This window comes from Microcaecilia unicolor, chromosome 2 (assembly GCF_901765095.1).
Source record: "Microcaecilia unicolor chromosome 2, aMicUni1.1, whole genome shotgun sequence".
NCBI lineage: Eukaryota > Metazoa > Chordata > Amphibia > Gymnophiona > Siphonopidae > Microcaecilia > Microcaecilia unicolor.
The window spans coordinates 419,411,552-419,436,492 of NC_044032.1; the positions used below are offsets into that span (position 1 = coordinate 419,411,552).

Genomic DNA, 24,941 nt, shown 5'->3' on the forward strand with positions numbered 1-24,941 from the left:
TATATATATATATATATATATATATATATATATATATATATATATATTGTTTAAGTCATGGGATATCCCAGTTTGGACATTTAGGCTAATCTGGCCGGGAATCAACTGTGGGTCAGGATCTGACAAACTGAGTAGAGGAGGCTCGACTTGCCTGATTCTCTAAAGGAGGGAGAATCTGGAAACGCATCTCAGATAAGGAAAAGTTTCCCTGGGGGAGGGAAACAAGTGCCTAGGATTCTCGAGGCTCCAATCAGCATATTAATTGTGGGAAATCAGAAAAAAGTAAGTCTTGGACCCCATATTTGGGCCAGAAGTTTACATGAGTACAAATTCTGGCGTTGAATTATGTAAATATTTGGATAAGTGGAATTGATTCACTAGATATAATCTTACTTTGTGTTTCCCTTACAAAAGCTCCTTTAGCATTGAAACACTTGTGCATTCAAGAGCAGTTTTAGAAAAAAATAGGGGTTGTGTTTGATTCTTAGAAATCACACTTTAAAATATATGACAATGTGGTATTTCTTTATTAAAAACATTCCTTTGTAATAATATATTAAAGGGACAAATTTTTATATCTGTGGCTAAATGCAGTTAGCTTTTAGTGTTTGTGTTTAGAATAAATAGATATGTGTGATTAATATTGAGATTGATGAATGAGCACAATTTGTTAAAAGATCTCATTAAATAGCTACTCATAGAAAAAAAGAAATTATAATGGTAAATGACTGGTATACAAATTGTTGTGTTGCTAAAGAACGTAAGTAAAGTCTATTGCCTGTTGTGCACAAAGAGCTTGTTTTTGAAGCTGATCCTTTGGGAGAAATAATTATGTTCACTAGGGAGAGAAAAGCAATTTCCTTTTTTTTTTTTTTTTCTCAACATTTTTGTTTGAGTGCCCTAATTCATTAACTGGGCATGCTACATTGGTTATGTTGATTAGCAACTTTTCTAAAATTTATAGTAAGGAACGGCCTACTGAAGAAAAAAATGACATTTTTATGTTAGATTTTACTAGTCGAGACCAGTGTATACCAAAAGAGCTTACGGACAATCTATTGAAGTCGCTTCCTGAACTTCCTGAATGCTTTACAGCAGGACTTGTGTGAACAGAGAGCGAGAGAAAAGCTCTCTCTTCCTTTGTAGCCTTTCCAAACAACGGTAAATTAATCAGAGCTTGGTATAGTGTTTTTTAAGCTACTGCAAGCAGGACTTTAAATTGCTTGTGTATTGGGGATAACAGAGACGCCAAATAAGCTTATTACCATGCACTGCCACTGCCTTAGAAAGAGAAATGATAGCTTAATTTATAGCCCATATTTTTGTACGTAACACAGACTAAATGATAGTAGAATATGTACAAATACTACACTTGCCTTTTTTATTTTTGGGGAAAAACAACTGGAGCCACAGGATGAAAGGGAACTCATACTCTCAGCCATGAATGGAACCCCCCAAAACAAACAGCCTAGTTAGGTTGCCCCAGACTGGTTGCGTGGAGATCTGAGTATCGGTTTTTGACAATATACTTCCAAGGACTTGTATTGTCTCTTGATCAGCCCCGACACTAGAGAAAAAAAAAGCCAGAGACAGAATAACTGGTAGGAAGATGGTTCAGTTAGTATGCTTTTCATCCCTTCCAGCTCTAACTATGAAGTGAAATCAGATGTGCTGCAGGAATGCAAATGCAGCTGAGAAACATGAATTGTTCTTCAAGTCTAAAAATAAGTGACACAAACTTTACTTCTGTTTGAGAATAATAAATCTTTAGAGCCGGAGGAGGATCCTGGGCTCTTGGAACTGTTGTTCATTTACCATATCCTGTCCTTCCCTTTTACTAATCAGCAGTAGAGCAACAGTCCATGGTCGACACTGTTTTACAGAAGAGACTGCTTTCCCTACCTACACTGCATTTTGTTTCAGCAACGAAGCTAATGTAGATGTCACCTTGATTTCCCAGTATACCTTCTTTTGAGCTGAGAAAATCCTTTTTGGCTCTCGATGATATCCAGCAGTGCAAATTCCTGTGAGGCACTGCCCTCACTTCAGCCATGCTACGACACATCCCAGCCTACCTGTATGGATGGTCATGATGCTATTGTGGAAGTTTAGAATTAAACCTTGGCCAGATTTTTGAGTGCTGTTCCTATTATTAATGATGCCTTCAATAAACATTTGAAATAAATCATATATTTTTCATAAAATGGCTCTCGCTCCTCCAGAGGGGGGGCTAAGTTAGTGGTGGCCTATTTGGTATGTTGTAGAACAAAATGCAATGAAGTCAATAAGCTCACTTGTACTGTGACAATTCCAGCCTGTAAATGGTGTACTTTTTTAGTGTTTTGATAAAAAAAAAATCCTTGGTTTTTCCTGTCTCACTTAAAAGGATATTGATAGATTTCTATATTAGAACTCTAATGAGTTAAGATTTTCTGCTTCTATCCTGTTGACAATTGTGCTTATATAAGAGTTTGAATTCTTTACAAAGGAACATGGAACATGGCAAATTTTATGGAAACGAAACTTTTTTGAGAACATTACTGCCTACTGGTTTAAAATACATATATCTCAAATTGATTAGCTCTTCGTATATACACATGTATTAGAAAGTTTACAAATGGGTTACAACTCTGCAGAATACTGCAGCAACCCTGATATTTTGACAGTTTTTAAGACTTATCATTTATTCTGTTTAATAACTTTATTTTGTAACTCACGTTTAACCCACTTTGATTCCATGTTGACATAAGCGGACTATAACTGTTGAACTAGAACAGAATATAAATAGTGTATGAGATTGGTAGTATTGTTGAAATGAGGAAGCAATTTGTCCCTTATAATTGAGAAAACCTGAACTCTACCTTTAAAGGATAGAAATAGCTGTCAAAATAAATAAAACTGTTAAAAAGAATTTGTATTATTGTATTAGAGTAGATTGAGACTTTGTGTTGGCCTTTTAAGGAGAAAGTGTGTGCCTTAATTGGAGAAGAGCACTGCACTTACTTTCCAGACAGAGCCCAAACCTGATAAGATAATGTTTGAGAATTTTATAAGCGTGATCACAGCTTATTTAGTAATTTTTGGATTTGGGGGTAAGCTTTTAAAATTAGGAATAGTTGTAATATGTAGTTTGGTTGTAGGATATTGTTGTTTATATAAAGTAACCTGTTCTACTAAGTTTCTAACGAGTCAGCCCAAATAATGTGATGAGTAGAAAAAAGATACTATAAGCAGATAAAGGCCCTTGTGATGGATGATATAAAAAATGATTCCTACTGGAAATCATGACAAGAGGAAGAACTTGAGGAACTGGAAAACTTAGGGTTAACATTTATGTCTTAATTAAATGTAAAAGGCCTCTTGGTGAACTGTGAAGAAAGATGCATGTTTTGTTACTCTCCCTGACCTCAACAGAAGGCCTAATCAGTAAGTGAATAAGATTGCTATTGAAGCTAAGAGAGACCTCAGGAAATAGGAAGGAGAACATTTCTAAGATACAAGGTGCTTATCTTTAGAGTGCAATCCTACAGATAATTGTTCTTCTCCTCGAGCTCAGGCCCAGCTACACATAACTTATCATGCTGGCAACAAGCGTTTTCAACCTGTTGCAGCCAGTTTAGTGATCACGGTATCGAGCGACGAATGCGCAAAAGCATACAGCAATCGGTTTACCGCACTCGTAAGCACACAACGAAAATGCAATGCAAATGTATTGTAATACGCTGGTTCTCATTCAAATGAAGGCAACGCATGATGCACAGCTGTTTACAAGCGATGCACACAAAGGACCGCACACCTTTAATGTGATAGATTTTACAGATGCTCAAGAGCTGCCATTAACTTCAGGAGCTGTCATCTGCCATCAACATAAGCACGTTCATAAAGTGTGTGTATAAGCACTGTCATCTGCGTGTTCTTTGTGCATGTGTGCATATGTGCATATCCATGTTGGAGAAGGCATGGAAGCAAAGGGTCCCCACGGCAGAAAGCCCAACTACTCCAACATGGATGTGCTCTGGCTCACACAAGGGAAAATTAGGTTCTTACCTTGATAATTTTCTTTCCTTTAGTCACAGCAGATGAATCCATTAAATGATGGGTTGTATCCACCTACCAGCAGGTGGAGATAGAGAACACTGAAAGCACTTGGTGTTCCTGGACGCCCAGCCCCCTCTGCCTTCAGTATATGAAATTTCCAAAGCAGAGTGAATAAGAAAGGCAAAATAACATAAACTTTCCTCACAGAGAGCAAACGCCCCTGAACCGGAGCAATAACCAAACAAAGGAGAGACGTTATCAACCTCCTGCAATAAAAACAGCATGTAGTAACTCTGATAGCTTGTCTTCAAATACTCCTGATGAGGCACAATGTCTGTATGCAACATCTGTACAAAAACTAAAGTCAGACAGGGAGGGATCGTGGATTCATCTGCTGTGACTAAAGGAAAGAAAATTATCAAGGTAAGAACCTAATTTTCCCTTCCTTGTCATCAATAGCAGATGAATCCAATAATTGATGGGATGCACCAAAGCTCTCCCTAAGTAGGGTGGGAACAGGCAACTCCGCGAGCAAGACTTGCACTCCAAAATGAGCATCCTGCCGCGCTGCCACATCCAGCCTGTAATGCCGCACAAGAGAGCTGAGAAGCCCAGATAGCCACACGACAGATCTCTTGAAGAGAAAAGACACCCGTTTCAGCCCACGAAGAAGACACTGCCCTCATAGAGTGAGCTTTAAACGCTTCAGGCGGTGACTGCTCTGAAAGCAGATAAGCAGAAAAAATGATTTCCTTAAGCCAAAGGGCTATAGTGGCCTTAGACGCCGGAAACCCCTGTCGGGGACCTGCCTGGAATATCGCTCTCAGTTCCAAGCGATTGATGGACCATCCCGCTTCCGTGGTGGACCACAGACCCTGAGCATAGCGTCCCCAGCAATGAGCTCCCCAGCCCGAAAGGCTGGCATCTGTTATCACCAGACACCAAAAAGGAAGAACCAGTGGCATCGCCTGCCACAGCATGCTGTCGGAAAGCCACTAATCCATACTGTGCTGGGCCGCAGGAAGCCACCTTAGTCTGCGTTGGTATTCCTGGGAAATCAGAGACCATTGCTGAAGCAGAGCAAGCTGCAGCGGCCTCATGTGAGCTCTCGCCCAGGGAACCACCTCTATGGTGGCCGTCATCGATCCCAGGAGCTGAACAAAGTCCCAAGCTCTAGGGTGAGGCATCCGCAGGAGCAAGCGGACCTGATTCTGAAGCTTGAGACGCCTGTTGTCGGGAAGAAAAATGAACCCCGAAGCCGTGTCTAACCGGACCCCCAAATACTCGAGAGACTGAGAGAGGGTCAGGTAACTTTTGGGCTTATTGACTACCCAGACCACAGTCTGAAGAACTGTAACAACTCTGGCTGTGGCAAGTCGGCTTTCGTCTGCCGAATCCGCTCTGATGAGCCAGTTGTCGAGATAAGGGTGAACTCTGATACCCTCTCGCCTGAGAAAAGCAGCCACCATTACCATCACCTTGGAAAAAATCCAAGGGGTAGTTGCCAGGCCAAAAGGCAAGGAGCGAAACTAGAAATGTTGGATCAATAAAGCAAACCGGAGAAACCGCTGATGTGGCGGCCAGATGGGGATATGCAAATACGCTTCCTTGAGGTCCAGAGACGTGAGAAACTCTCCTGGCTGTACCACCGCAATGACGGAGCGCAGAGTTTCCATGAGGAAGTGTCACACTCCTAAGGCCTCGTTGACTCTGCGTAAGTCGAGGATAGGTCTGAACGACCCGCCTTTTCGAGGCAACACAAAATAGATGGAGTAGCGACCACCGCTCCGAGCTTCAGCAACACCTGCAAGGTCTCGTTTACCGCCGCCCGCTTGACAGCAGTGCCGCATCGGGACTCCAAAAACGCGTCTCCCACCGGGGCAGCGAATTCTAGTCAGTAACCTTCTCTGATCAGGTCCAGGACCCACTGATCCGAAGTAATCTTGGTCCACTCCTCGAGAAAGAGAGAGAGATGACCCTCTACTGCAGGAACCGACGAGTGGACCAGCACCCCATCATTGTGGAGGACGCCCCTGAACTCCTGGATGTTGCCCGGACGCCGCAGTGCATTTGTCCGAACGAAAGGAGTTCCTCTGCTGGAAATGGATATGTTGACCAAACCCCGCAGAGCACCCCAGACAATACCTGCGAGCTTCGCAAAAACGTTGCCTGGAAGAGGAGGGAAAAGAAGGACTTTTGGAATTATTATTATTATTATTTATTATTGCCTATCCTCAGGCAACCGTTGGGACTTAGAGTCCCCTAGGTCCTTAACAATCTTCTCCAAATCCTCCCCAAATAAAAGAAGGCCCCGAAAGGGTAACCTCACCAGCCTTTGTTTAGAGGCCATGTCAGCCGCCCAATGCCGGAGCCAAAGAAGGCGGCGGGCAGCAACCGCCACTGACATCTGCTTAGCCGAAGCTCTGACCAGATCATAAAGGGCATCAGCCAAAAAAGACAGGGCAGACTCCATACGCGAGCCAACCTCAGTGAGGGAACCCGCTCCATTGCGGGCTGCTCAACCGCCTGCTGCAACCGGGAAAGGCAAGCCCGGGCTGCATAGGAACTGCAAATAGCCGCCCGTAAGGAAAGGCCTGAGATTTCAAAGGACCGCTTCAGCGCGGACTCCAGCCGTCGGTCCTGCAATCTTTCAAAGCAGCCCCTCCCTCCACCGGGAGAGTAGTCTTTTTAGTCACAGCCGTGACTAACGTATCCACTTTAGGCATCCCAAAGAGGGCCAACTGACTTTCACTTAGAGGATAAAGGTGACACATAGCCCTGGCCACCTTCAAGGGACCATCAGGGTCAGACCATTGAGCTGAAATAAGCTCTTGGATGGAAACATGCATGGGAAAAGCCCGAGAAGGCTTCTTAGTACTAGCCATCCTAGGATTAATAGAAGAAGCAGTGCCCTCGTCAGGATCTTCAATACAAAGGGCATGTAAGGCATCAGAAATGAGAGCTGGCAGCTCATTGCGGTGGAAAATCCGAACCGCTTTAGGGTCATCCAACTCCTGTGGCAAGCAGCCACCCTCATCTGGATCATCAGTCCATGAGGGCCTGCCAGACCCCTCAGACTCCCCAAAACTAGACTACGGGGGAGAACAGGATGAAGAGTCCCCCCTCAGACGGGGTATTCACTCGTCTACGCTTAGCTTCAGCCAAATGCTCGGGGGAAGAACTAAAGTCTCCAGCAGACGCTGGGCTATCAAGAACTGGAGGCAACCCAGTCCGAAAGGAATTGTCAGGAGCCTCAGGCAGTACTCTTTTTAACATAAAAGCCTTATGCATCAGCAGCACAAATTCAGGGGAGAAAAGCTCACCCTGTACATCCACCCACACATTGGGGGAAGCGGAGGCAATAGCTCCTCTAGAAACCTCGAAACGAGGCATCCCCCTGCACTCAGACTCCTTTGCAACCGCGAGGGTCGAGTCACGCCGCGCCTCCAAGATGGCGCCCACTGCCAATTCCGTCGGGCAGGAAGAATCACCGCCCACCATGCTCATGCCAGCATTAGCATTTAGGCAGCATGTGCTGCAAAGCCCCGCTGCTGATCTGCGTTTCTCACAGTGGGAACAGGGCTTAACCCCTTCAGCAGCCATGAAATACAGAAAACAAAATGGCGCCTTCACGCCAAAACTTACCCCGCACAGAACGCTGTCAGTGGGAACCTCCCCGGAGGAGCTGGGCACCACTCTCACCTCAGGAGACCGAGTCAAACGAGCTTCTGTCAAGCTGCACCGAACCAGGAGCTCTGGAGAAAGCCTCTCTTTTTTTTTTTTTTTACTGTGAGGAAAGTTAGAGGCAGGCAGCAACAGAGGAACTCCGGGAGGAGGGGGAATGGGGTAAGGCAGGGACAGGGAAAACCAAGTATGCCTTTAAAGTGGGCACTACCAGCCACAACACCCCCCGCTCTACTGGCAAAGCAAAGGAGCCACCCCAGGCAGAAATCCAGAAGCTGAGAAAGCGACGTTCACACCTGCTGGGAGATAGAGATATACTGAAGGCAGAGGGGGCTGGGCGTCCAGGAACACCATGTGCTTTCAGTGTTCTCTATCGCCACCTGCTGGTAGGCAGATACAACCCATCAGTTAATGGATTCATCTGCTGTTGATGACAAGGAACTTATATTTATTAACGAGAAACGCCTCTTCCCCCAACAGGGGAAGAGGCAAAACATACAACAGATGGACAAGGGCTTGGAGGTGGTGCAGCATCTCTTCAACAGGAGGGTGTCGTACCCAAGATCTGTATCTCCGCCATTTGTCAGTGTACACCTCCCTCCCTCCCTCCCTCCCTCGTCTCCATTATCAAATAATTGGACTGCTGTCAGCATATGATATGATATCATATACGTTCATAATGTGCGTGTAAATAAAAAGTTGCATGTTGCTGTTAATTCCCTTGTTTTCTTTTGTCCTCCTCGAGATCACAATGACACTTGTTGGCCTCTTGTTTTCCAGGTTGAAGAACTTAAAAAGCGCAAAAGGGCACTGCACAAAAATCATCAATCTTGGCTCCAGGAGGTAAAAGCGCACCTCGAAAACAGCCCAGATCTGATAATGCCCAGGGGTTGTGACAGTTCCCCTCTTGTCTCTCTGCAGAAGTGTCTTCAGAGAAGGAGGAGGATGGGTCCCTGGCAGGTGTCGTTCCTCCCCACCCTTCTGGTCCTGTCCCTGGTCCCCAATCCCTGTCCTTATTCCCTCCTCCGTCCCTTTTTCTGGTCCCATCTCCCCAAGACCCTGGAAAACCCCCCTAGTGAGGCTACCCGCCCCCAAGCACAGCCCTGTACGGCTAACCTCTCCCCCTCCCCACCCTGAGTTGAGCCCCACTGCCTCCCCCCCCCCAGTCACACAGTCCCTCCCCCCCAGCCTGCCACCCCTCCTCTCCCCGCCGCTCAATGCCCCTCTCTCCCCGGCCTGGCCCCCCCACCAACATTCCACCTGGCACCCCCTCTCCATCCCCATGCTACCCTTCCCAAGCTCCCCCTCCTCACCTGGAACAAGCCTCGCCGGGGGGACCCCAAGGAATTTACCCCCCTCCTGGAGTGGTTCAATGTGATACTTGTCCCAGGTGCTCCAGTATCTCTCCTCCCACCTAGGCCCCACTGTCCTGCATACATGACCTTCTCTCCTCCCCCTGGCTCCTGTATGCAACCCCTTCCCCCTGTATAAATTGTATTTCTCCCCTGTATATATTCCCCCATCCCCCCCTGTATATATGTAAATATTCCCCCCTTGCATATATTCCCCCATCCCCCCTGTATATATTGTAGATACTTCCCCCTGTATATATTTCCCTTCCCCCCTGTATATACCGTATATATTTCTCCCCCTTGTGTATATATCCCCATCCCCCCTTGTATACATTCCCCCAATTTAATATGGAAAAGTAAAACGTTTGTTACAAATGTTACGTGTGTTCTTGTGATCTAAGGTAAGCTGTTGTTGAAGTAGCGAGAAAATTGGTCACAAGTTATGTCATTCTGCATGAAAGAAGCCCCAACATCATTACTGAATACATATCTGTGAAATAGAAAAAAAAAAGCAATTCAACTTTTAACCAAAATGTTGTTCTCTAAGGGGCTATAAATAGTACGTCTGGTACGTGATTCTCCTGACTTGTCTGTTGTGGTGGACCTAGGTGAAAACGTCTCTGAACAAATGCAAACTATAACGGATGAAACCTATACCTCCTTTGTGTACACACGCCAGCATGTATGAAAATACAACCGAGATATAAAAATATTACTAAAGTTAAAAAACGACGAGTCAGCATCTCATTTGCAAGTGTACTACATGACGGCTGTGCAGGAGAGGGAAAACACAGACTAACCACTCGGCCTCAACTTTTTGATGTCATCACGTCTCCTTGCATTGGCCGTGTGGACGCATGTATATGATCAGGCAGTACAGCGTGGGGATGTTTTACGTCATAGAAAAGCAATGTCAAACCCAAGAGTGCTATTTCTATGTTTGTCTTACACATGTCTCACTGAGACCAGGAAATCGATAGTGGATTCTACCTGGCGCAGCTAGACTTTGTAGAACAGAGGCAAGCTGACAAGCCAAGACGGGAACCAAGGCGACCTGTGCTTGCACCGACTCGCCCGTGCCCATCCCCACCCCTGTATGTTCTGTTCTCGGGTGGTCTTGGAAGACGAGTCAGACAGGAAAATCGTGGATGATTACCACCTGACCCAAACAGCTATATATGAGCTATATGAGATACGAGCCAATATTGACCCACCCATGGCAAGATCTCATGCAGTACCTGGGTTGGTGAAACTGCTGGTTGTTCTGCAGTTCTTTGCCACAGGGACATTCCAGCACCTGATAGGGTGTGGACCAAGCTACAGTTTCAAAACATCTAGCACTGGTAGTAGTTATCTTATCTGCCCACCATGTTTTTTTCTTCCCCCCACTACTTGCCTTTCCACTCCATGGTGGCCGCTCCTCCCCCTTTGTTTCTCCCCTTTTCCTTATTTCCATTATAGTGCTATGCACTTGTATTTATTTTGGGGACTGTACACCTTCCTGGCCATGGCTGGACAATAGAAATTTTAGAAAGTGCAAGACAAAATACATCACCTACATTATGACCCCCCCCCCCCCCTTTGCTCTACATTGCAGGTTCTGCATGCCTTGAAATGATGTGCTTGCCAGCACATTAGATACCCTGTGTGGGAAGAAATACAGTGGAGGATTAAACAGGACTTTTTCAAGATTGCTGGCATGCCCAATGTCCTGGGGGCAATTGACGGCACCCATGCTGCATTCACCCTGCCGATGGATCAAGAAATCCAGTACTGCAATCACAAGATGGGATACTTGTTGAATGTCCAGGAGGCCTGCGATGCTAACTTGAGGATCCATGATGTTGTGTCACGCTTTCCCGGGAGCTGCCATGACTCTTATATCCTGGCAAACAGACACATGGCCAGAAATTTGCGGAGGGGGGATTCGGACAAGGGTGGTTACTTGGCGAGTGCTTTTGTCTTTTAACAGATGTGGCAGGGGTCCAGAGGGAATGCATATGCAACCCTCTATAAAAAATGGCACTAGACTTCTAGGAAGGGCCTTTCTTTTGGATAGTGGGAGGCACCGATAATATGTGCTCAGTACTAATGTATTGCTGTGTTCCTGCAGGGGATGCATAATGCAGATATACTGTTTCAGCTCCCTTGCTGATTCTTATTAAAGGTCTTTTTTAAGATCAACTACGCACTACAACACCTTAAGGTAACCATCTTTTGGAGATTTACCCATTCACACAGCTAACAAGAATCCTGAGGCAGGCCTGTGGCCGAAACACAGATCTGTGTGGAGTCTTCAATAAATTACTTCAGATACTTGTCTGTCGTCCTGGTCTCTTGATGGGCCCACTTCTCACTGTTCTTTTGCCAAAGGTGTTTAATACATCTAAGAGTCTAGATAATTGCCATTAATAAATCATCTGCAAACAATGCCACTTTGTCATATCAATTCTACCACCACTAATATGTAGATCTCTCAATAGGGCCAGGGCCAAGGGTTCCATACACAGTATAAACAATGTAGGTGACAAAGGGCACCCCTGCCAAGTGCCTCTGCCAATTCAAAAGTTCTGGGAAAGTAAACCATTTACCAGGACTCGAGCCCAAGGGCCAATAAACAGTAATTGTATCATGGATAATATTGGGCCCTGAAAACCAAAGGCTTGCAAAACTGCCCAGAGATAAAGCTAAGATAATGTATCAAAGTCCTTTCGATATCAAATCTCACCACCAAAGATGACAATTTTGAGCTCTTCTTGCTTCCAATGCACATAATAAGCGGTGAACATTGATTACTGCATTTCTAACTTTTACAAATCCAGCTTGTGGGACTCCCACCAAACACAGAATAATAGGCAGCAATCGGTTCGCTAAAATCTTTGCATACCTAACACTAACCAGATGAGCAAAATGTGTGGACCTCTCTCATCTCTGGACAACTTGTAGAAAACAAGAGACATGCAAGAAGCACCATGCAAAGTGACAGTCAGTATTTAACCCATTACTTCACACTGACTAAACATCTGAAACCTAGGGCGGGCCTCTGGAATAGTGGGAAGGACCAATGGAAAGAAAATTAATCAGGTGAGACCTAATTTCTCCTTCCATTACATAGCTTCCCACTATTCCAGAACCTGTGGGATGTTTAAAAGCAATCCCTAGAATGGGTGGGATCCTGGTGCTGCCATCCTGAGGACCAAAGCCCCAAAACTAGCTTCCAAGTGTGAAACAATGTCCAACTTGTAGTGTTTGGCAAAGGTATGTAGTGTCAACCATGTTGCCACCTTGCAAATATCCATCAGAGACAGTAGGGTAGTTTCCACTCAGGATGTCGCTGTATGCCTTGTGGAATAAGCCTGCAAGGCCTGAGGAACCTGCTTCCCCACAAGAAAATAAGCTGACACAGCAGTCTCCTTCAGCCATCTAGCAATTGTGGGCTTTGAAGCCACAAGGCCAAGCCTCTGTTTACAAAAAAGCACAGTCAGTTCGATTTCTGAAACGTGTTCGTGACTTCCAGATATCTAATGAGGTCTCTACACTTCAATGAAGAATACCAAGCCTCCTCGTTCTCTCTGCAAAAGGACGGAATCTCCACAGACTGGTTGAGATGCTGATACTACTTTCGGAAGAAAGGAAGTAACCGTGCGCAAGGATACCCCAGACACCGAAAAGCAGAGAAAGGGATCCCAACAAGAGAGCCTGAAGCTCCAAAACCCTAGGTGCTGATGCTGCAGCCACCAAGAACGTCATCTTTAGCAAAAGATCTTTCAAGGAGGCCTTCTGGAGTGGCTCAAAAGGAGGTTTATGAAGAGCCCAAAGGACTAAATTAAGGTTCTACCTGGACATAGCGTATGAAGGGGAGGCTGCAAGCGATTCACTCCCCGCAAGAAATTGAACAATATCTGGGTGAGCCACAAGAGTATGTTTTCTATAGTCTGCAACTGAAAAAGGCCAAAGTTGCAATCTGAACCTTTAGAGAACCCAACGCCAATCCTCTCTGAAGGCCTGCCTGGATAAACACTAGGATGTGCGAGATCTGAGCAGACAATGGAAAAAATCCACACTCACAACACAAGCCCTCGAACATCCTCCACACCCTCGCATATGCCATGGATGTAGAGCCTTTCCGAGCCTGAAGAAAGGTAGCAATGACCAAATCAAAATAATCTTTTCGTCTCAACCTAGACTTTTCAATGGCCAAGTTGTAAGATAAAAGGTGTACAGATCCTCCATGAGCATCGTACCTTGATTCAGTAGGCCATGTACCTGTGGAAGATGGAGAGGATTCCCGTCCAGCAGTCAAATCAGGTCCACATACCACAGCCTTCACAGCCAATCTGGGACTATGAGAATTATTCAACTCTTGTGTAATGCGATCCTTTTCAACATGCAGCCTACCATGGGCCAAGCAGAGAAACATACAGTAGATGTGTCTCCAGCCACGGTTGCAGTAGATAAACGATCCCAGTTCTTTCCAATGGCTCTAGAACTTGGGCACTTTGGCATTCCTTTTCATTGAAAAGTCCAGAAGTGGAGAACCCCATCGGTCCATTATCAGCTGAAAACCCTGACTGGATAGTTCCCATTCTCCCAGGTCCAAGGAGTGCCAACTGAGAAACTCGACATCCACATTCAAGTACCCAGTGATGTGAACTGCTGTGCCCAACTCATGAGGAAGGCGGCGCCTCCACTGCCACTGGATGGCTGTGGGTCCCGACTTACTTGTTGATATAAGCCACTGCTGTCGCATTGTCAGAGAAAATTTGTACCAAGGCCCCCACCGGAAAGGATGCAAAGTTGCATAAAGTATTCCACACTGCTCTGAGCTACAAACGATTTATTAACCACTGAGACTCCTGTTCCATCCAAGTTCTCTGTGCCAGATGAAACTTCTAACGTGCTCCCCCAACCCGACTTGCTGGTGTCTGTTGTCACCAACTCCCATTGTGTTATCAGAAAAGGGAGCAATGACGGTCAAACTCCTGGGTCACAACCACTAATGCATACTCCGTCTGGCAACCAGCATCCAAGGAAGATGAAAGTCGTACTTCTGCAACACCAGTGGCTGAGAAGAGACCAATGGCACCACTTCCACTGCCTCACACAATATTGAATTCTATTAAACTATCTGCATATCTAATCATATTATTAATATCATTATGCTTCAAAACATCATTGATTAATGTATCACCAAAACGTTTACTACTTCAATGGAAAAGACCTCAGTGGCTCTCACGGCTCCAAAAATGGAACACACAGAAGAACCTCACAGTAACACCACCATCACTGGTCTGAAAAACCCTTTTTTTCTTATACGCTTGTGAAATAACCTTTTACCAATTTATCACAATCACATATTATAAATTTCACCAGTATCACACTATTATTGAACATCTTAATACGATTCAGCAGCTCACTACTAATTGTTCCACATAATGGTCCACATGATAATCCACATAAGCTGAACACTTATCTTTAGGCTGGTGTAAACTCTTGGACCTCAAAAGTGACAACCCAAGACCTTTTCAGTGTGTTCTCTGCTTCAGAATTGGACCAGAAAGAATCCAGTCCCTGGCACTCAACCTTTTTCTGTCCTGGGTTCCTGAACAATGTTCCCTCTAATGGTATATGCAGCCATGCAGACCTCCATCAATTGCATATACTACAAACCTGGCCATGTAGACTGTTGCACTATCACTATAGAAGACCTGGAGAGAAAAGTTGCAAGATCTCATCCTATAGTTGCTAACTGTTGTGTACAGTGTTTTGAAATTGCTCAAAATTTTCAGCACACTCATAACCAAGCACTTTCTGGCTACAATTGTAATGTCCTAGAAAAATACATCCTAGCAGCCCTGAGCAGGATTTATTTGTACATCCTCTTACTTCAAATCTGCTTATGCTGTAGCCTGAGCTTTGAGGACCACCAAGTGGTCAGGGATCAAATGTTCTGAATCCACACAAAAAAGGCTGAAAAGCATAAAAGCTGTAAACTGTTCAGCTTATGTCAATAAGTATGTTTAGTTCAGGTTGAAGCCTCAGTCCCGATTTCTTAAAAACATACTGAGATATTTACAAATACTTTGTAAAGCATAAGATCAGAGCCCAAGATCTGCCAGCCCATGTCATTTGAAAATTTCTCACGTATCAGTGTTCAATATAGTCTCATATAGGCAAAAACGGAAGGAAAAGCCTAAAAAATGCAGGTCTTCAAACTTTTTACAGCTGGCTAGCATCGGTCATCTGCAAAAACCTTCTTTCATTTATTTTGATAATTTCTACTTTTTTAATTCTCAATTTTCAAATTTTTATAAAAACCTGTCTTCTTTTAATAAGTAAACACTTGGTCTTATAGTTGGTGCAGAACTCAGCATTTGAAGACCTGCATTTCTAAGACTATATTGAACACTAATACAAGCGAAGTGTTTGTATGGATTTCCCTAGTGGTTAACTTCTTTCCTCTTTAAGTGATTGGAAAATAAATGTCCGCCATTCTGGTACAGACTATATAAAGTGTGTGGCAGCCATAGGGTGGACTGCTACCACTCAGATTACCTGACAGAAGTAACGGGTAGGACACAGAAGGCAGAGGGCAGATATGCTAGGGAAGAAAGAAATGGAGAGTAATTGGGGACCAGGGGTAATAAAGGGAAAGGAAAAGGTATGAGGACGAATAAGAAGAGGAGGTGAGAGACAGAAAATGGTTTAAAGGGCAGGAGAGAGGAAAATGGAGTGGAGGAGAATGTGAAAGAACTGCAAGATGTGAGAAAAGCTACATAGGGATGAGAAGAGATGCCAATGAAGGGAGGAGAAAAAAAACTGGTAAGAGACAGGGGGAGAGAATGAAAGGAGAAGAAAAGCAGAGCTCAGGTCCCTGGTGGCGGCAGTAGTAGAAATAAAGGAGCGACCTGCTTCTTTCATTGCTGAAACAAATCTTTTCAGGACTACTAAAGTATTCTTCTGACACCATACTACTCATTTTAGGAAATTGGAGAAACGCATATTAAGTGTTATGATATTTAAAATAAACAAAAATAACACCAAAGTTCCATTTTTGACCCATTTATTCCCTCCAAAATATATCTTTCCCCTCTTTATATCTCCACTTACAATATCTGCAAATTACCTGAACTTTATCAACATCATAGTGGCCTGGTCCTGGGGCAACAGTCACAGCTGATAGGATATCAAATGCAAAGTTTCGGTTTGCTTTAGAAAGAAATGGAGCATTGCCACCTGGAGTGAAAAAAAAAAGATAATTATACAACACAGAAATAGGATATAAAAAAGAGGAGGACAAAAGCAGCCCATTCCGTCTGCATGATTCCTTTTTTTGCCTTGCCACAGATCCTCTGTGCTCATGCCAGGTTTTCCTTATTTCTGTTTCTGGTTTTATGCCATCTCCAATGGGAGGCTGTTTATCCATTCATTCATTATCCCTTCTGTGAAGAAATAGTTTCTTATGTTACTCTCATTTACACCCTTGGAACTTCTGCCTATACCCTCTAGTTTAAAACCTCTTTTCTTTGAAAATGGTTTGCTTCAACTGCCCAGAGCTCAAATTATCATTGAGCAAAGGAGGGAGGGAAAAATTTTTGAATCTAGGAAGTTTTTGTCTACAGATATGGAACCCAGGGGAGGAAATTCCATAATCAGGAGAAAATCTCTCTCCTCATGAATGACCTTCAACCCTCCCTGCTATATAGGAGTCAAATAACAAAAAAATATATTTTTTTAATATACTGTCAACTCCCCTTAGCTGAGGACAGTCTACAATCAAACAAGAGAAAGAACGGCCAAGTTCAAGCATTTTAAATGTAATTACATAATTCTAAAAAAATTATAACAAATTCTGTGCTTCATTTACTAAGCTGCGCTAGCGATGTCCATGCGATAAATGAGAGGAAGATCATAAGAATTGAATGGGCTTCCTCTCATTTACTGCGCCAGGAATCACTAGCATGGCTTAGTAAAAGAGGCCCTCAGTGACTAATAAAAAATGAGACCTAATAATCATTCATTAAGTCAACACAACATATTGATTTTAATGAAAATATATAGATAATAACCAAATCTTCAGCAGTATACTAAATTTAAGGGCCTCTTTTACCACACCGCACGGCAATGTTGCCATGCCAGGAATTGCTAGCACGGTTTAGTAAAAGGGGCCCTAAAATAATTATGTTCACCTCTTTTTTGTAATGTTTTTAATATCTTTATTGATCAAATGGAAATACAGTGTCCAATTGAACAATGAGCAATATTAATAAATGTTAATAGGCCAACACACCATATAAATAGATATGTGCCTTCTTAGATATGGCATATATCTACTACCCATAATTTAATTTTCACCACCCTCCCACAAAAACCCAGATTCATCAATATACAGGAGATACACCCACACTCCAACCAGAAAGTTTCAAACCAAGGTCCAGATCTATGCATTCAAAATTCTGCTTCATGCAACGTTTTTTGTAAATTTTATTTATTCAGCATGATACATAGGCATGACCATTTGTACAAATGATTCCTTCAACAAAGAAAATGCTATACCCCAAATCCAAACTATTCAACTCACAGCAAAGGAAAGAAATTTCAACATCAGAGGGAAACATGCAGGGAACATAAATGTATAACAGTCCCTCTTGGTGGGCTCTTATCCAGAGAGGGACCAAGCAATAAGCCAGCCCTGTGCAGGGCCACCGAGAGGGGGGGAGCAGGGGGATTCCCCAGGCCCGGCCTCAAAGGGCTGGCAAGCTTCTTCTTGCTGCCTGCTTCCGGGTTTGTCCTCCCCTGCTCCTGTGTGCCGCCCAGGACCTGGATGATTGTATTAGCGTGATATTGCGTTGATGCAATCATCCAGGTCCTGACTCCCAGCATGGGCAGGAGAGCACACTGTGGGAGCAGATACACAGGAAGCGGCTTGCTGGCGCGGGCCCCCGTTGGAGGCAAAGACAAAAAAATGTGGAAGTGGCGGCAGTATGGATGGGAAGAGGCGGCGCGAGCAAGGGTTGGCCTGTGGCAGTCCGGTTCTGCTCCGGGCTCAGCCATGAATAAGAAACACGAAAATCGCGAAAAAATGAAGACTCTTGATCCCGAGCAAAAAGCAAGGAGCACAGGAAAAACCTGTCACTCCTCACCGCGGAAAAAAGAAAACCGAGACGCGCTCGCATGATGGGTGGGAAATCAGTCCACGGATGCACGGTGCGCGCTGCACGTGCGCCAGAAGACTCTGGCAAAGTTTTTTTAATATTCCGCTTCCCGGGCTGACGCGGATGTCGACCCACATGTGAGAACAAGCAGCCTGCTTGTCCTCGGAGAATGTGTTTTGTTTCCTGCAGAATTTTCAATCTAGTCCTCCTTAACATATAATGCTACCCCTCCACCAATTTGATCCACCCTATCACTACGATATGATTTGTACCATGGTATAATTGTGTACCACTGGTTATCCTCCTTCCACCAGGTCTCTGAGATGCCTATTATATCTAATTTTTCATTTAGTGCAATATATTCTAACTCTCCAATCTTATTTCTTAGGCTTCTGGCATTCGCATATAGACATTTCAAACTATGTTTGTTGTTCCTATTTACATCTTGCTCAGCAGTTCACAGTGTTAATTTGCAATCTTTTGTCTGATTTTTACTTAAGAACACCTGGTCTACCATGGTCTCTATTGCAACCTCACTATTGGGATACCCTATCTTCCCTGTTTTGGTGATATCTTTAAAAGATACCTTGTTCCAAACAACTATCGGCCTTCTCCCAGGTTCTACTTTAAAGCTGCTCTATCCCATTTTTAAATGCTGATGCTTTCCCCAGAATGTTGCCCAATTCCTTAAAAATCTAAAACCCTCCTCCTTGCACCACTGCCTCATCCACACATTGAGACTCCAGAGCTTTGCCTGTATCTTGGGCCCTGCACATGGAATGGGAAATACTTCAGAAAATGCTACCGTAGAGGTTCTGGATTTGAGCTTTCTACTTAAGAGCCTAAATTTGACTTCCAGAAACCCTCTCCCACATTTTCTTATGTCACTGATACCCACATGTACCAAGACAGCCAGCTCCTCCCCAGCACTGTCTAAAATCCTATCTAGGTGAGGTCTGCCACCTTCGCATCAGGCAGGCAAGTGACCAGACGATCCTCATGTCCACCAGCCACCCAGCTATCTACATGCCTAATAATCACCAGCTACAACATCCATCCTAACCCTTCCTTCCTAGGCAGAAGCTCCTGGAGACACATCCTCAGTGTGAGAGGAAATTGCATTCCCTGGTGAGCTGGTCCTTGCTACAGCAGTACTTCCAGCTGCACCAGGGTGATGCTCTCTCCTTTTAGAAGACCTCTCTCCTCCAAGGCAGCACAGGGGCTGCCAGACTGGAGGTGGGTACTTCCAACTGCACCAGGGTGATGCTCTCCTTTTAGAAGACCTCTCTCCTCCAAGGCAGCACAGGGCTGCCGGACTGGAGGTGGGACTTCTCTACAACATTGTATACTCTTTACTTTAAAAGCTGTGTCTCACCCCATAGGTACTGGGAAAAGGTGATTAGGCTATAGTTTTGTGAATATGAAAATATAAGCGTTTGTGGAGTTTTTTTGAAGACTGATGATTAATGAGGAGTCCTCTTTATTTAAAAAGGTGTATCCTTAAAATGAGGTGTCTCCGGGCTTACTGAGGTCTTTTTTTCTCCACAAATTTTTCATTGAAACTTGCTAAATACGCCTTCGAATACCTGACTTATAATTGTAGGATTATTGGTTTAATTCTGATTTCAATTACCCGAATATTGACTGAATAAATGTTACATCAGGAAGTACCAGGGACATAAAATTTTTATATGTAATAAACGACTGCTTCCTGGAGCAACTGGTCCAGGAACCGACAAGAGGGGGAGCCATTTTGGATCTGGTCCTTGGTGGCGTGCAGGGCATAGTGCAAGAGGTGGCGGTGTTGGGTACCTGGGAAACAGTGATCATAACATGATCAAGTTTGAGCTGATATCTGGGATGAACCCACAAAAGAAATCTACTGTAGCTGCATTTAATTTTCGAAAGGGCGACTAGAGTAAAATGAGGAAAATGGTTAAAAAGAAACTAAAAAGATTGGCTGCTAAGGTTAGGACATTAAACCAGGCGTGGACATTATTCAAAAATACATTGTAGAAGCCCAGTCCAGATGCATTCCACTTATGTACTTATTTGCAAAGGTGGAAAGAAGAGAAAATGACAGCCAGCGTGGTGAAATAAAAGAGGATATTACAGCCAAAAGATTGACCTTCAAAGAATGGAAAAAGGATCCCAACGAAGAAAATAAGAAGCAACATAAGCACTGGCAAGTCAGATGCAAAGCATTAATAAAGAAGGCTAAACGAGAAAAGAGAAAGTTTGCCACAGAGGCTAAAACTCACAGTAACAACTTTTTCAGGTACATCAGAAGCAGAAAGCATGCAAGAGAATCCGTGGGACCATTAGATCATGAAGGAGCAAACGGGGCACTCAGAGAGAACAAGGCCATAGCAGAGAAAATTAATGAATTCTTTGCTTCTATCTTTACGGAAGAAGATGTAAAAGATCTGCCTGTACTGGAAATGGTTTTCAAGGATGATGATGTAGAGGAACTGAAAGAAATCTCGGTGAACCTGGAAGATGTACTGAGCCAAACTGACAAATTAAAGAGTGGTAAATCATCTGGACTGGATGGCATACATCCAAGGGTACTGAAAGAACTCAAACATGAAATTGCTGATCTGCTGTTAGTAATATGTAGCCTGTCATTAAAATCGTCCATAATACCTGAAGATTGGTGGCCAATGTGACGATTTTTTAAAAGGATTCTAGGGGTGATCCATGAAAATACAGACTGGTAAGCCTAATGTCGGTGCTGGGCAAAATAGAGGAAACAATTATAAAGAATAAAATTACAGAACACGTACACAAACATTATTTAATGGGACAGAGCCAGTATGGGTTCAGCCGAGGGAAGTGTTGCCTCACCATTGCTTCATTTTTTAAAAAGGCGTGAATAAACGTGGATAAAGGTGAACTGGTTGATGTACTGTACCTAGATTTTCAGAAAGCTTTTCATAAAGTTCCTCATGATGAGACTCCTGAGAAAGTTAAAGAGTCATGGGATAGGAGGCAAGATTAGGAACTGGTTATTGGACAGAAAACAGAGGGTAAAGATGAAATGGTCATTTCTCTCAATGGAGGAGGGTAAACAGTGGAATGTCACAGGGATCTGTATTAGGACTGGTGCTATTTAAGATATTTATAAATGATATGGAAATCGGAACGATGAGCGAGATCATTAAATTTGCAGATGATACAAAACTATTCAAGGTCGTGAAAACACAAGCGGATTGTGAAATATTGCAGGAAGACTTTAGGAAATTGGAAGACTGGGCATCTAAATGGAAGATGAAATTTAATGTGGACAAATGCAAGGTGATGCACATTGGAAAGAATAATCCGAATCATAGCTACCTGATGCTAGGGTCCACCTTGGGGGTCAGCACTAAAGAAAAAGATCTAGGTATCATTGTAGATAATACGCTCAAATCTTCTGCTCAGTGTGTGGCAGCAGCCAAAAAGGCAAACAGGATGCTAGGAATTATTAAGAAAGGGATGATGAATAAGACAAGACCGAAAATACTATAATGCCTCTGTATCGCTCCATGGTGCACCTGCACCATGAGTATTGCGTACAGTTCTGTTTGCCGTATCTCAAAAAAGATAAAGCGGAATTAGAAATGGTTCAAAGAATAAAGGGGATGGAACTCCTCTCATATGAGGAAAGGCTAAAGAGGTTAGGGCTCTTCAGCTTGGAAAAGAGACGGATGAGAGGAGATATGATTGAGGTCTACAAAATCCTGAGAGGTGTAAAACGAGAAGTAAATCAATTTTTTTTCTCGTTCCAAAAGTACAAAGACTAGGGGACACTCGAGGAAGTTACATGGAAATACTTTTAAAACAAATAAGAGGAAATATTTTTTCACTCAACAAATAGTTAAGCTCTGGAACTCCTTGCCAGAGGATTTAGTAACAGCAGTTAGCGTATCTCAGTTTAATAAAAGGTTTGTTTGGACAAATTCCTGGAGGAAAAGTCTATAGTCTGCTATTGAGACAGACATAGGGAAGCAACTGCTTGCCCTAGGATTAGTAGCATGGAATGTTGCTGCTGATCGGGTTTCTACCAGGTACTTGTGACCTAGCTTGGCCACTGTTTGGAAAACAGAATACTGGGCTAGGTGGACCATTGGTCTAACCCAAAATGGCTACTATTATGTTCTTATGTTTTTCAGAATAAGAAAGGGCCCCCAATGTTCATCATGGACCCCTCATAACACCACACTCTACCAAACCACAAAAGACTAGGCAAGCCTGAAGGATGTACAGGCCTGTCTTAACCATTAGGTGGAACAGATGGTCACTTAAGGCAGTAGCTTCTGCATAGCAACAAACAACAGTTACAGCCAAAGGAAAATAATATGCCCCAAAAGTCACACTAACTAAAAGAGTAATCTATGCATGCCTTCTTTCCACATGGAGGGTGGACAGTTTTCAAACAGCCCAAGTACATGGATAAATTATTTTTGGAAATGTCTCTCCATGTATCTGTGTATAGAGACACAAACACAAAAATGTCCAATGTATTTTTACAGGATTGTTCTAAGATGGGTGGTATAGGGCTGATCATGACTGTTAACTAAAAACAATCTCTCGGGAAGGGGCCACTGGGGGCCTGAATACTGGAGGAGGTTGTAAGGCTTGCATATAGGACAACAAATACTATTTAAATTAGCCATGGAACAACTGAATGTATCTAAGTCTGTGTTAATGCCAATTAACCTCTCATATGTGGATGTTCAACACCTTCAGACTTTGATACCTTTTGTGTGGCAACTCCAGGGCATGCGATACTTGGGGGTCACGCTCCCTCCTCATGTCTTTCATCTCTATAAAGTTCACTAGCCCAAGGCACTGGCCCTTATTAAAGAAGATCTCAACAACTGGCATCACCTCTCTACAATCAATAAATGTGAGGATAAATATAATAAAGATGAATGTGGCATCTCATCTTCTTTATCTGTTCATGGTAGTCCCATGTACTGTACCCAATCAATTTTTTTAAGAGTTGCACCATAGAATGCCGATATTCATATGGGCGGGTAGGGCCTCCTGAATTTCCTTCAAATCACTGTTGCAGACTGATGCCAAAGGAGGCCTAGCCTTGCCAAATTTTAAATTATACTACTGGACAGCAAATTTACATACTATGTTTTTTTGGCAGACCACTTCACCAGACCAGCAGTGGATAGCTATGGAGGAATTAGCAGTATTGCCTCAACATATCAGTATTATTCCTTTCACAGATTTATCCCACATGCTTCATCTTCTCTTAGACTACCCTATTCCTGGCTCAACTACGCAGGTTTGTAGCCAGATTACTAAGTATTGCGGTATTCAACTGGAACTTTCTCCCTTGATGGACATTCAAACTTCTTACGTTTCCTCCGATTCAGAACTGTGGTACCAGGTTTGACTGGTTACAAACCAATGGGTTTACACAAGTTATTCACTTTCTACGAGATATGTCCTTGCTCACAAGCCTTCAAATAATGGACGGTTGCTCAGTGCCCCTGAACCCCTTTGCCCTCAATCATTCAAATCGGGTTGCTTTTACTCAGAAGCTTCATCCTACAGAATTCACACTGTGGAGTCACCTACTTCGAAGGGCATTATATCTCGTTTTTATCAAGCGCTACTAGTTGGACGAATCAGTCCTAAAGACTTATTTTACCAACGATGGAAAGCCGAGGTGGCTCGGTCCTCTCTGGAAGATCAATGGGAAAAAATTATTTTGGCCAGCAGGAGGGTGGCTACAGCAGTTTCACATCAAGACTCACAGTATAAACTGTTACGTAGAGTATATATCACTCCATACAAACTGCAAAAATGTAACTCTGAGGCTTCCTCTCTATCTTGGAGACAGTGTGGAGTGCTGGGTACGTTCCAGCATATGTGGTGGGACTGCACTAAGATTCAGCATTTATGGAACAAAGTCTGAATGGCTGGTAATCGTATATCTTCTACTAACTATGCTCGTAGTTATGAGATGGCCATGTTACATATACAGATTGACAACACAACTCAGGTTCAGGATAGAGCACATGTTTTCTCCTTTTTACTTCTGGCAGCCCAACTGGTCCTACCAATGTGTTGGAAGCAACCAAATCCTCCCATGGTGCTGGAATGGATTACTAAATTGCATCATATTATTGAGGGTGAGAGGTTTCGAGCGATATTGCAGGGTCATTTGAAGCAGTGGGAATGGTAATGGACACCTTCAATTACATTTCTTGTCACAGATTCTACTACTTGGGGATTTTCTTTGATTTTACATGCCCTGGACTTCTCTGATGCTTTCACCAGTTGTGTTGCCATCTGAATGCCTCAAACAGATAAATCCCCCCCTCTTCCTCCTTTTTTTTCTCAGGGAATCCTATAACACCAGATTTGATTCTTTTCCCAAGGATCTATTGATACTTTGATGAGAGGTATTTGGGTTTTTTCCTGTTTTCCTATTGATATAGTTTTATTGGATGTTTCTATAAGCCTAATGTTCTCATTATTGTGCAGTTGTATTAAAATCTAATAAAAAAGTGAATTATAACAAAAAAAATTAGCTGTGGAACTGAGTGTATGCCCTTATAAGGGGGCATGGTATCTCAAGAGTTTACGGACGGTGGAAGATATGCATACAGTTGCTTTCATGTATAATTTACCTTTTCCTGATTTGTTCTACTATATTGTGTTCATCTATGAAAACTTGCCACGTTTTGCTAGATTTTCACTTATT

The 24,941-nt window shown here is 43.4% G+C and overlaps 1 protein-coding gene across 1 annotated transcript in view; it reads right to left on the reverse strand.

The window, feature by feature from the left end:
- STPG2 (sperm tail PG-rich repeat containing 2) overlaps positions 1 to 24,941 on the reverse strand; it is an 873,622-nt gene that overhangs the window by 848,149 nt on the left and 532 nt on the right. Inside the window, exon 2 of the mRNA XM_030190712.1 lies at positions 16,201 to 16,310. Within this exon, the coding sequence (XP_030046572.1) occupies positions 16,201 to 16,310 (110 nt within the window). The remainder of the gene's footprint in view (positions 1 to 16,200; positions 16,311 to 24,941) is intronic.